Raw genomic sequence first — 12,681 nt, forward strand, 5'->3', positions numbered from 1 at the left:
CAAAGAACTCAAGAAGTTAGACCACAGGGAAACAAATAACCCTATTAAAAAATGGGGCTCAGAGCTAAACAAAGAATTCACAGCTGAGGAATGCCGAATGGCGGAGAAACACCTAAAGAAATGTTCAACATCTTTAGTCATAAGGGAAATGCAAATCAAAACAACCCTGAGATTTCACCTCACACCAGTGAGAATGGCTAAGATCAAAAACTCAGGGGACAACAGATGTTGGCGAGGATGTGGAGAAAGAGGAACACTCCTCCATTGTTGGTGGGATTGCAAACTGGTACAACCATTCTGGAAATCAGTCTGGAGGATCCTCAGAAAATTGGACATTGAACTGCCTGAGGATCCAGCTATACCTCTCTTGGGCATATACCCAAAAGATGCCCCAACATATAAAAAAGACACGTGCTCCACTATGTTCATTGCAGCCTTATTTATAATAGCCAGAAGCTGGAAAGAACCCAGATGCCCTTCAACAGAGGAATGGATACAGAAAATGTGGTACATCTACACAATGGAATATTACTCAGCTATCAAAAACAACGACTTTATGAAATTCGTAGGCAAATGGCTGGAACTGGAAAATATCATCCTGAGTGAGCTAACCCAAACACAGAAAGACATACATGGTATGCACTCACTGATAAGTGGCTATTAGCCCAAATGCTTGAATTACCCTAAATGCCTAGAACAAATGAAACTCAAGACAGATGATCAAAATGTGAATGGTTCACTCCTTCTTTAAAAGGGGAACAAGAATACCCTTGGCAGGGAAGATAGAGGCAAAGATTAAAACAGAGACTGAAGGAACACCCATTCAGAGTCTGCCCCACCTGTGGCCCATGCATATACAGCCATCCAATTAGACAAGATGGATGAAGCAAAGAAGTGCAGACCGACAGGAGCCGGATGTAGATCGCTCCTGAGAGACACAGCCAGAATACAGCAAATACAGAGGCGAATACCAGCAGCAAACCACTGAACTGAGAATAGGACCCCCGTTGAAGGAATCAGAGAAAGAACTGGAAGAGCTTGAAGGGGCTCGAGACCCCATATGTACAACAATGCCAAGCAACCAGAGCTTCCAGGGACTAAGCCACTACCTAAAGACTATACATGGACTGACCCTGGACTCTGACCTCATAGGTAGCAATGAATATCCTAGTAAGAGCACCAGTGGAAGGGGAAGCCCTGGGTCCTGCTAAGACTGAACCCCCAGTGAACTAGACTGTTGGGGGGAGGGGGACAATGGGGGGAGGGTGGGGAGGGGAACACCGATAAGAAAGGGGAGGGGGGAGGGGGATGTTTGCCCGGAAACTGGGAAAGGGAATAACACTCGAAATGTATATAAGAAATACTCAAGTTAATAATAAAAAATAAATAAATAAATAAATAAAATAAAAAAATAAAAAAATAAAAAAAATAAAAAAAAAGAAAGGACCTATCATGCTTCCCTCCAAAAGACCCAACAAGGAGCTGAAAGAGTCAGATGCAGATATGTGCACCCAACCAATGGGCAGAAGCTGCTGACCCCTCTGGTTGAATTAGGGAGAAGCTGGAGGAAGCTGAGGAGGAGGGAAACCCTGTAGGAGGACCAGCAGTGTTAATTAACCTGGACCCCCGAGATCTCTCAGACACTGGATCAGGCAGCATACACCAGCTGAGATGAGGCCTCCAACACAGATACAGCAGAGGACTCCTGGGTCTGGGTTCAGTCAGAGAAGGATGCACCAAACCCCTCAAGAGACTGGAGGCCCCAGGAAGTTTAGAGGTCTGGTGGGGTGGGTGGGGTGGGAACATCCTTGTGGAGCCTGGGGTGGGGGCAGGTATGGGATGTGGAACAGTTAGGGGTGGACCTGGAGGGGAATAAAATCTGGAGTGTAAAAATAAATAAATATTTTTTAAAAGAAAAAAAATGGCATTCCCCAAATAAATGCTGAGTGTGGACTATTCTTCTACTAATGCTTCACACAAAACAACGCAGCTTTAGGGGAGCAACTCTTGCTCAAAACAAACAAACAAACAAACAAAAAACCCACAGAATTCTTTCCCATCACCCATCCCCTAATCACTGAAACTGCTGCTGGCAGTTCAGGCAGAATACATCATAGCTCCTGCACACAGGCATTGTGGTGTGCCGCACCTTCCCCCGCCCCCTTTCCAACATACAGCCAGTGCAGATTTGTTGACATGATATGTCAGAATGGTCGTTTTCAGGGAATCAAGACGCTCTCTATACCAGAAGAGGATGGGAAACGTACTAAAGGGATTGCAGGTTCGGGGACCACGAAGGGGTCGCACGCCCAGAATACCACTGCACTGTGACCTCGCCCACCGAAGCTCCAGGCGTGGGGAGGGGACTTACGCCCCTTGCTACTCGCGCGGCTATCGTTCACTACGCTTAGGAAGAGCAAAGCAGCCACATCATATTCCCTCGCTCAAAAATCTGACTTGGCCACACCCAGTGTCAGGGAACGTCTCAGGCGAGGGACCATTATCAGTGACCCACACTGTGTTCAAGACCCTTTTAACGACTGTATGGGTGGCTCTGAAAAGAGCCTTTGAATTGAGGGCACCCTCGCCGCGCCTCACTTGGAACTGGTGTACTTGGTGACTGCCTTGGTGCCTTCCGACACGGCATGCTTGGCCAGCTCCCCAGGCAGCAGCAGGCGCACGGCCGTCTGCACCTCGCGGGACGTGATGGTCGAGCGCTTGTTGTAATGAGCCAGGCGGGAGGCCTCGCTGGCGATGCGCTCGAAGATGTCGTTGACGAACGAGTTCATGATGCCCATGGCCTTGGACGAGATGCCGGTGTCCGGGTGCACCTGCTTCAGCACCTTGTACACGTAGATGGAGTAGCTCTCCTTGCGGCCCCGTTTGCGTTTCTTGCCATCCTTTTTTTGCGCCTTGGTGACCGCCTTTTTGGACCCTTTTTTGGGGGCTGGAGCCGATTTGGATGGATCCGGCATAATGTCTAGTTGCACTGGAGAAACCGGCGCAGCCCTCTACTAAGTGTATTTGTATGTCTTGTATTCAAATGAAGGATCAGGCATCACTCCTTTTGATTGAATACAATTTCACATTACGTCATCTCGGGGTAAGGCATATGCAAATTAGGAGGGCTCGGGCGTCCCTTCTGATTGGCTTATATTGGCATCCAATAGGAAGGCTCAGTCTAGCCTCCCTCCTGATCATATATAAGAGCTTGCTGGCGCTTACAGATTCGTTTTTTGCCAGCTTTCTTCTGTTTCTGTACTTTTGGTCGTTAGGGGAAGATGTCTGGTCGTGGCAAGCAGGGCGGCAAAGCTCGTGCAAAAGCGAAGTCTCGCTCATCCCGCGCTGGCCTGCAGTTTCCAGTGGGCCGTGTGCACCGCCTTCTCCGTAAGGGCAACTACTCGGAGCGGGTGGGCGCCGGCGCTCCGGTGTACCTAGCGGCTGTGCTGGAATACCTGACTGCTGAGATCCTGGAGCTGGCTGGGAATGCGGCCCGCGATAATAAGAAGACGCGGATTATCCCGCGCCACCTGCAGTTGGCCATCCGCAACGACGAGGAGCTCAACAAGCTGCTGGGCCGCGTGACCATCGCGCAGGGCGGCGTCCTGCCCAACATCCAGGCGGTGTTGCTGCCCAAGAAGACGGAGAGCCACCACAAGGCCAAGGGCAAGTGAGGCCCTGCTGGTCGTTAGAGCAACTTTACGGACACCAAAGGCTCTTTTCAGAGCCACCCCCAACCTCATTAGGAAGTGCTGTACACTGAGCCTGTCGCCAGTTACTGGCCGGCCAGGATCTCCCGACTCCTTTCCATGCGTTCCGGCATCCCAGTGCGACGCCTGGGGAGCTCATGGGAGGCTAACGGCTTCGCCTGCGGTCAGTTGGAGACGTTCGAGTTTCAACCCCGCCACTTCAGTGTCAGACACAAGGTTTCAGTTAACGTTCGTGTTTGGACTTTATTCTGTAGGAATTCGCATAAGGTTCTGGTTGGTAGACACTATAGTGTTTGCTTCTACTGAAACAGTAAATTGAGATGCTCAAATCAAACATGAAGTCCACTTGAATTAGGATCAGTTTAACGCCTTGGGGCTTCCAAAGGTTTCTGAGGAGAGGCTTGGGTATTTCAAAGCTACTTGTTTATATAAACGTTTTGTTATAAGGCGATTTACAACTTTGGAGTTTGCTGGTTTCTTTTGTGGGGGTGGGGAGCAGGTACTTAGAAGTAGGATTACAGGTGAGCATGGTGGTCCAGCAGGCATTTGGAATTAGTTAATTGGATCACTTAAGTAGCTTAATCTTGGGAAACAATAATTTGTATGATTTTGGTAAAACTAGGTTTGAGAGTACAGCAGTGTCCTTTGTTATATATAAGGAGAACGGCATCACACTAAATGTTTAGAGAGGACTGTGACTTCTACAGCATGAAGAATGGTTGGAGTTCCAGGTAAATCAACAGGAGCATGTAAGTGAGAAAGGGAGAAGAGGGTTAAATGAGTTGCCTTTAAATCCTTTAAAATGTCACAGAATCGGGCCTCTTTTCCCTGTTAACTGCTGCACGCTATTTAAATTTTAGCAATACAGGTCATCAAGACAATTATATAATATTATATAATTTATATTCTACCAAAACTGGATCTGTTCAAGCCTGGCTCCTCAGACACCATCTATAACTACAAGTCTGCTTATAAACTACCAACGTCTCAACCCATTTGCCTAAGGATAGGCAATTTCCTTAACAGTGAGTCTCAACACAACAGTGAAAACTGCACATAGATTATACATTTGCAAATCCTGGTCTCAGTAAAATAAAGCCAGAGGGTTGGACCCCCAGAGATCTTTTCCTTATGTTTTTTTGTTAGAATCTCTGGTTCTGGTTTTAGTTTGTGTTCATAGGTCATTGTGGTTGCTTAAACGCTTGAGTGGTGGTTAAACTTCTTAGGAATTGGGTAATGTTACCATTTCATGAGGATAGAGACATTGTGGAGGGAGGTGTACTCGGGCAGTTTCTCATCTAGTCTAAGGCTGCTGTCAGATGCACAACCACCTCCCAAAAGGAGTATTTAATTTCCCATTAGGTAAAATGTAATGCAAAGATGCAGCTCATAAATTGCCCAGGCATACGTGGCTACTAAATAATTAACAATGATTGTGAATGTGTCCAAAATTATAGAAAGTTGCAATTGAAGCAGCTGTGATCTAAGATCTGATCATCTGGATAACCATTTCCAGAGATGTAATGTACCAACAGCAGCTACCTTGAAAAGAGAATGTTCACTGGATTCAGGCACCCTGTGATCCATTCCTAGGTATATGCCCAATAAAATAAGAGTATGCATATAACATAAGCTATACAGATGGGAGAAACAGTATCATTCCTAAAACCTAAAAGGTAGAGGAAACCCAAATACTCATCAGCCAATGAATAGATTAACACACTGCTCTCATAAGGGACTGGACAAGATGAATGTCCGGAATCAGACAATAGATACAGGAGCTGAAGGAGGGAAAGAGTCCATACAGACCTTCCTGGTGTGGTCATGGAAGAAGGCATAAGAAATGTGCTAAATGTCCCTCAGCTGTTCACATGAAAAGGGTCACCGTATCTTGTGAATTTCACCCAAGTTTGTAAGAAACTCAGTGACTAAAGACAGGGGCTGCAGAGGTGACACAGTGCCTAAAGAGCTTGCTGTGCAAGCATGAAGACCTGAGCAAGTCCAGGACCCATGTAACGCAGGGCCAGGTTAGCACTTGACTAGTTCTAGTGCTTCCAGGGAAGAGCGGGGAATCCCCGGAAACTCACAGGCCAGCTGCTGTGGTCTAGACAGCAGCTAACAAGAGACTCTGGCTCAAGGTGGAGGTTGAGATTGTCCTCATGAGGACCTTCATACATGAAGACACGCATGCATGCCTGCACTCACACATTCATACATTCATACATGCACACACGTGGGGGTGGGGGCATGGGAGGACTAAGGAAACCTGGAAGAGCTAAGGACAGAAAGAAGACTGAGATGTAGTGCAGCGCTTCCTTTATAGAATAAAACCGGCCTGCCTCAGGTAAAAGGTGAAACTCATGTACCACAGCTGCCTTCATCGGAGACCATGCGGAAGGCCGGTGTGGACCCGATCCTCACACGGCTGTAGGTCTGAGCAAGCCTTAGCAGATAAGCTTGCCAGGTTCATCCTGTGTGAATGTCGTGTGGAGGTCTTTCCTTGGCCCACTGTGTCTCTGAATACAGGCCTGTATTAGAATTATTTCAGCCACTCTCCATATGTCCCTATGCACTGCTGTTTATTGAAGGCAAGAAAGAAGGTTCCAGAAGAATGTAGCTTGGAACAACCTCGGAAATAACTCTGGACATTTGTTGCAGCGTGTGGGAGCTCTCTCCGTAGCATCCTGTGTTCCTCTTCTGGGTGTGTGGGTGTGGGTCTTTCCTCCAGCCCCCGCTTCCCACATTTAGTCTCTACTTGTGGGGCCATTTCTTGCAGGTTCACCCACATATCCAATAATCTCCCACCTCAACAAAACTAAAAATAGACCTAATAATATGTCCCAGCTCCCCTGCTCCTGGGCATCTATCCAGACAAAATGAAATCCGTATGTGGGAGAGACATATGTACGGACATCTCATTGTGGCACTGCCGACAGCTAAGATAGCTAAACATGGTACTAACCTGAATGTCTATGAAGGAGCAGATAGAGATCTCCAAAATGTGGTATATACACAGATAAATACGACATAGGCTTAAAAAAAACCAAAATTTCATTTGTTGTCACATGGAAAAGCCTAGAGGATGTTTCAGTGTCTTTTGGCATCACAGGATTGGTTCCAGGATCATCTTCCTGCCCAACCCCCAGCCGGGCAGGCACTGAAATCTATAGGTACCCAGTATCCTTATATACAAAGTCATAATATCTGCTTATAGCCTACACATGTCCTGAGTGTCTTAAAGTATGCCACCATGACTCCTTGTAAATAATGCAATGTAACTATAGGGTAAATAGTTGTACTAGGTTGATCAAAAATCATTTTCATAAAGCTCTGTGCATATTCAGATAACTCAGGAGAAGAAAGCTGAAGAGCCAGGAAAGGTCACTGGAGACTCCGCAGGGATCAGCTGGAAAATGACAAAAGCTTCTCTGGTAGGTTAATGAGGTAGTTCAAGGACCACCGAGGCTGCACTTTGCCATATTGTCCCTCAAACTAAGCTCTGGGGCTCATAACAAGCTCCAGGCCAGTTGGACTCAGGCTGTGTAGACAGCTCCTTTCCTAATATGGTGAGTGGCAAAGCTGGATGGGTGTCTAGGAGGCAGGGGCCTCAGGCCTCCTTGCTGCACATCACAGGTCTGGCTGCTGACCTTGAGGGACCCTCCCCAAACTGCATGTTTATAGTACCTACTGGATATTCCCACCTGCTAAGGGCAGCCTGTCGTCCTCACTGGCATCATGATGGCACAAAGTTTTCTTCCTCCTCTAAACAGTTCCAACACATACACATGATTCAATTCAAAAATGGACAAAATATACCTGTCTTAAGTATTATTGAGTTGCTACAACAAAAATTTACATACAGAAGTAAGATAGGAACATTAAAATGCAACCCACAGAATAGGGAACAGCATTTTGAAGCCATACATTTGATCAGACAATATCCAAAACAGCAAAGCCCTATAATTTAATAGCAAACAGCTCGAATTTTAAAGAGGCAAAAAGGACCCACATAGGAATTTCCGTAAAGACTCACATGATCTCTGAAATCGCTACAGTTGCTGACCAATCAGACCATCCTGATTAGGATGACTGTCAAAAACAAAACAAGAAACAAAAGGCATGCCTCCTCTCTTTTCCAGTACCCTGCGTTTCTGCTTTGTCCCCATTCCTGCCTTGGGATAAACTACAATTTTGTGGCCAGCTCACAACTAGCTGACATCGACGTCGAAGAGTGCAGAGGCACATTTATGTCTACTGTCACTCTCACGTGTTAGTACGCCTTGCACATAGTGCTAAATATGTATTTGCTAAGTTAATTTTAAAAAGGATTTCTTCCCTGTCTAGCCAGTGATGAAAAGAAATTGACCCCCCCACCAGCAAGCAACACGGAGCTAAGAGGGCAACGCTGTTCTACTGCTGAGCTCCCCGCCCCCATCTTCCACCCCAACACTAAACCTTCATCTGATCCCTTCCCATAAGGCATAGATATGGATCGGATAATGAAATAGGGAAAAGAAACTACAGGCTCCAGAAAGAAAAGCTCCTTCCCAGATTCTGAGACGCTGCTCTGCAGTTGCATGCAGTCTTGTATGGCGCGACTTTTCTCTGAGAAGCTCAGCGCAGTCTAATTGGAATGAAACAAAAATCAAAACTCAAACCAAACCAAAATAAAAACAGATTTAAGATTATAGCACTGGCGCCCGTGGGTGCAGCGCACAGCTCGGGAACCACCGCGGTGACGGCTGCAATTTGGCCTTCCGGAGGTTTGGGGTGCGGGAGTGTGGGAGCGTGCTCGCCGCGGGGTAGGGAAGGTTTTTCCCGCATCCTCTGGTGGGCGCCTCGGCCTTGGGAGAAGCAACGTGCTTTGCCCTCTCGAGCTTCGGAACCTGGGCTTGCTCAAGGGCGTTTTCCGATTGGTCGGTGTGAAAGCTCTGGCTGATCCCATTGGCTGCGTGAGATGCGGGGAGCGGGGGGGGGGGGGGCGGGGAGGATGAAGGACTCCTTTCTCCCTGGCTCCGTCAGGATATCAAACACTGTGTGTCGCTGAAGTCTCACAGGGTCGTGCATTCCGGTTAGTTCTTTCTGAAAGTGAAGCCATTTTCCCTGTCACTGTGTCCATAGCTGGCACTAGTGCCAGGATGCCCCGGTTCCCGGGCACCACCAATGGACTACCCATGTCCTCCGGTTGATGTAGCGCCTCCCCGCGACCGCACCCCTGGGCTCTGTTTAAACTACACGTATATGTTTAGAAGCAAAACACCATGATTGTCAGTGCATTCTGTTTTGTTTTGTTTTTTAAACCAAGTCCGTAAGGATGCACCGCAGTTTGATTTCTTTCCTTTACTGGACTCACGTTTTTGAAATTATGTGGATGACCTCTGAATTATGTGGATGACCTCTGACGTGGTCTAAGTAACTAACCATTATTACTATTGTTTGATGTCCAGATTGTGACCTTTGGGAGATCCTTGAATACAACCCATGCCATCCTTAAAATCTTTGCTTCAGAAATCTTTTATGATTTTTTTCAGATCTAAAGGTGCTTTATTTTGTTTGATAAAGTGTACACTAAGCCTCAAAATTGTTATCTTTCTGTTCAGCCACCGAGTGCTGAGGTTATAAGCATGGGCCACTGTCCTTTGAGTCATTTCTTTCTTTCAGATTTTTTTTATTAATGCATGTTAACTGTGCTTAGTAATGGCTTTCATTTTGATAACTTTACACACACAATCTTTGTTCATATCTGCACACACATCAGCTCTCCCCTTTTCCCTCTTCCCTCTGGTCACCTTTCTCTCCATAAGTACCCATCCCCATTTTTATGATTAAAAAAAAAAATCTAGCTTCCACATGCTAGAGAACCCATGCCATGCATTTCTTCCTGGATCCGGCTTACTTAACTCTGTGATCTTGAGTTCTTCCCATTTTTCCGGCAAATAACATTTTATTTTTTCATTTTTCTTTTATTGAACTTTTCTAATTCTACCCCCCCATTTTAAAAAAAAGTGCTTTAATATGTAACCCCAGTTAGCCTCAAACACACAGATATACACCGTTCTCTGCCTCCCAAGTCCTAGAATTAAGCTTAACTTCCGAGCTACCTCCCTCCAGCCCTCACCCATGTCCACGCCACCCCAGGGGTGTCCTTAAACCAGGTGGGGTTTTTTTGTTTGTTTGGTTGGTTGTTTGTTTGGTTGGTTGATTGGGGGTTTTGGGGGGGGGTGTTCTTGTTTTAGTATTCCAGAACTCAGGAAAACTATGCCTTGCTGCAGAAAGGTTCTAGAATGTTCTTTGTGTCTTGGGGTCGAGGCAATGTTGGGTTTTTTTTGTTTGTTTGTTTGGTTTTTTGTTTTTTTGTCTGTTTGGGTTTTATTTCTTTAAACAACAACAACAACAAAAGGCTCTGAGAAAACAACTTGAGTTTTTCTACAGTCCCCACTGCATTCCTACCGAGCCTCAACTAACGGCTCTGGAAGCCACACCGCTCAGAGAGAATGTAAGAGGCAGGGTGTAAAGTAGAGACCCCAGTAGACCAATCAGAGTGCAGCATCCCATAATGCCACCTGGCGGGCAACCAATAGGAATGCAGCTGGGTCTATAAAAGCTGCGGTGCTCGCCACCCTCTGCACCTGAGGAGAGGAGGGAATACGGCCCAGGAAGATGGCACGCACCAAGCAGACAGCACGGAAGTCGACGGGAGGCAAGGCTCCACGCAAGCAGCTAGCCACGAAGGTGGCACGCAAGAGCGCTCCAGCCACCGGCGGCGTGAAGAAGCCGCACCGCTACCACCCTGGTACTGTGGCATTGCGAGAGATCCGGCGCTACCAGAAATCCACCGAGCTGTTGATCCGCAAGCTACCGTTCCAGCGCTTGGTCCGTGAAATCGCCCAGGACTTCAAGACCGACTTGCGCTTCCAGAGCTCGGCTGTAATGGCGCTGCAGGAGGCCTGCGAGTCGTACCTCGTGGGGCTCTTCGAGGACACGAACCTGTGCGCTATCCATGCCAAGCGGGTTACCATCATGCCCAAAGACATCCAGTTGGCTCGGCGCATACGCGGAGAACGGGCTTAGACCTCCACAGGCACTGCTCATCAACCAACCCAACGGCTCTTTTCAGAGCCACCCACAGATTCGGAAAACAGTGTTGTAACCAAGATTTCTTTGATCTCCTTCACTTCTGGAGATCAAGACACAGTGGCTGGGGATCCAAGTGGCTTCCCAGGGATAGGGTTAGCGAGGTCAGCAGCTGATCCTTGCCCTGTGGGCTGTTCAGCTTAAAGTACATCCCATTCTAACCTGCCTTCTCTTAACAGGTATCGTGGCCTGAGCCTTTGTAGTGCAACGTTAATAGCTGTATTGGTGACTGTCCTTGTCCAATGAAGGCAGGAGCCCAGCTCCTACGGGTAGTAAACATACTGTCACAACTATAGTGTTCGCATGGTGGATAGTACCCAAATGCGTCCACAACAGTTATCAATCAAGTAAGTTTTGTTAATTGCCTAGTGTTTTGAGTCAGATTTGGCCTGAAGTTAAAAAGGCTAGCTGTTCCTGTGCCTTAAAAGTTAACTTTGCCCGTCTGTTACAGCGGTGGCAGAAGTCAGGGAAATGCTAACTTACATAATTCCAGGGGACACATCCAGAAAATTCTGTATTAGAGGATTCCTGTAGGGTAGGAAAGCCCAGCTATTGTATTGACTCAACCTGATTGGTAAGCAATAGGAACCTCTTATCAAGAGGATGTTTTGCCCTGTAGTTTAATTCTCTGGGTGTTAGTATATTGTCCCTACAAAGAGCTGGTGGTGTTCTGAGATGACAGGCATGGAGACTAACCTGCTTGCTTACTCAGAAATCAAACTGAGAGCCTGGTTAGCTGAACTGTATAGTAGAGGGCTGAGGGGGAATAGCCTGAATGTGGCTGTGAAGTTAATACAGAAAACTTTACTTCTGCTACATAGTGGAATCACTTATTAATGGCTTTGTTAAATACATAGCCAAGTACTGCCTAACGTTGAGAATACTAAGTTGTCCCATGCTTGATTTGAAGATGCTCAATGTTAACTGTGGCATGCTTTGGTATCAGTGGTATAAATTACTCCCAGGGTGTGCAGATAATGTAAATATGCAACTGGAAAGTTCTGAAGCCCATTGTGTCTCCAACACCCCCCCCCCAGGCTCCAGCCCCAACTTCTTTTCTTTCTCTCTTTCTCTTTCTCTTTTTCCCTTTCTTTCTCCCTCTCCCTCTCTCCCCCTCTCCCTCTCTTCCTCTTCCCCCCTCCCCCTCTCTCCCTCTCCACCTCTCCCTCTCCCCCTTTCTCTCTCTCCCTCTCCCTCTTCCCGGTGTGTGTGTGTGTGTGTGTGTGTGTGTGTGTGTGTGTGTGTGCACACGCGCGTGTGTACCGGCACGTGCGCTGGAGGTTGGGGTGGGGGGAGTCTAAAGGCAGTTTCTTTGTAGACCTAGCTGATCTAGCTATCCTGAAACTCCCTCTGGCCTCAAACTCAGAGATGAGCCTACCTCTGCCCCTCTGCCTGTCAAGTGCTGGAATTAAAAGCATGGATCACCACTTCCCAACTTTCAATCCCTAATTTCTAAATTTCCCCCTTTCCTTTCCTGGTCTCAATCCATGCAAATCCGACCACACTTTCCCTGCAGTCCCCACCTGAATCACCAAGTCCCCACCTAATCTCTTTCCCCTGTCGATCTATTGGTCCCACAACTCTAGGGAAGCCATATTTCTGTCACTTCCCCTGACCCCACCCTAACCAGCGAGGTCCCGCCTCCATCACCGCCCCCCACCTCCCTTACCCCACTCTAACCAGTGAGGCCCCGCCTCCACCCTTCGGTGTACCAGCCTCAACCCCGCCCCTGCGGCACCTCCACCAAGCAACCAGCCTGCGTGCGTTGACGCCACAATGCCGGTTTGCCCCAGCTCCTGGTCTCTCTCAGTGCTGTAACACAAACCCAGCCTTTCCC

At 47.5% G+C, this 12,681-nt stretch overlaps 3 protein-coding genes across 3 annotated transcripts; 2 read left to right on the forward strand and 1 right to left on the reverse strand.

Moving 5' to 3' along the window:
- Positions 1–2,311: 2,311 nt before the first annotated feature.
- On the reverse strand, positions 2,312–3,059 carry H2bu1 (H2B.U histone 1). The gene has a single exon (NM_001109641.1). It carries the CDS (start codon positions 2,973–2,975, stop codon positions 2,595–2,597), a length of 381 nt encoding a protein of 126 aa, NP_001103111.1. The 5' UTR covers positions 2,976–3,059; the 3' UTR covers positions 2,312–2,594.
- Positions 3,060–3,276: 217 nt separating this feature from the next.
- Positions 3,277–4,829, forward strand: H2ac25 (H2A clustered histone 25). The gene has a single exon (NM_021840.2). The coding sequence runs from the start codon at positions 3,282–3,284 to the stop codon at positions 3,672–3,674; it is 393 nt and encodes a 130-aa protein (NP_068612.2). The 5' UTR covers positions 3,277–3,281; the 3' UTR covers positions 3,675–4,829.
- Positions 4,830–10,275: 5,446 nt separating this feature from the next.
- H3f4 (H3.4 histone, cluster member) lies at positions 10,276–10,836 on the forward strand. Its single transcript, NM_001109642.2, has one exon. It carries the CDS (start codon positions 10,371–10,373, stop codon positions 10,779–10,781), a length of 411 nt encoding a protein of 136 aa, NP_001103112.1. The 5' UTR covers positions 10,276–10,370; the 3' UTR covers positions 10,782–10,836.
- The last annotated feature ends 1,845 nt before the right edge of the window (positions 10,837–12,681 follow it).

This window comes from Rattus norvegicus, chromosome 10 (genome assembly GCF_036323735.1).
Source record: "Rattus norvegicus strain BN/NHsdMcwi chromosome 10, GRCr8, whole genome shotgun sequence".
In the NCBI taxonomy this organism is placed as follows: Eukaryota; Metazoa; Chordata; class Mammalia; order Rodentia; family Muridae; genus Rattus; species Rattus norvegicus.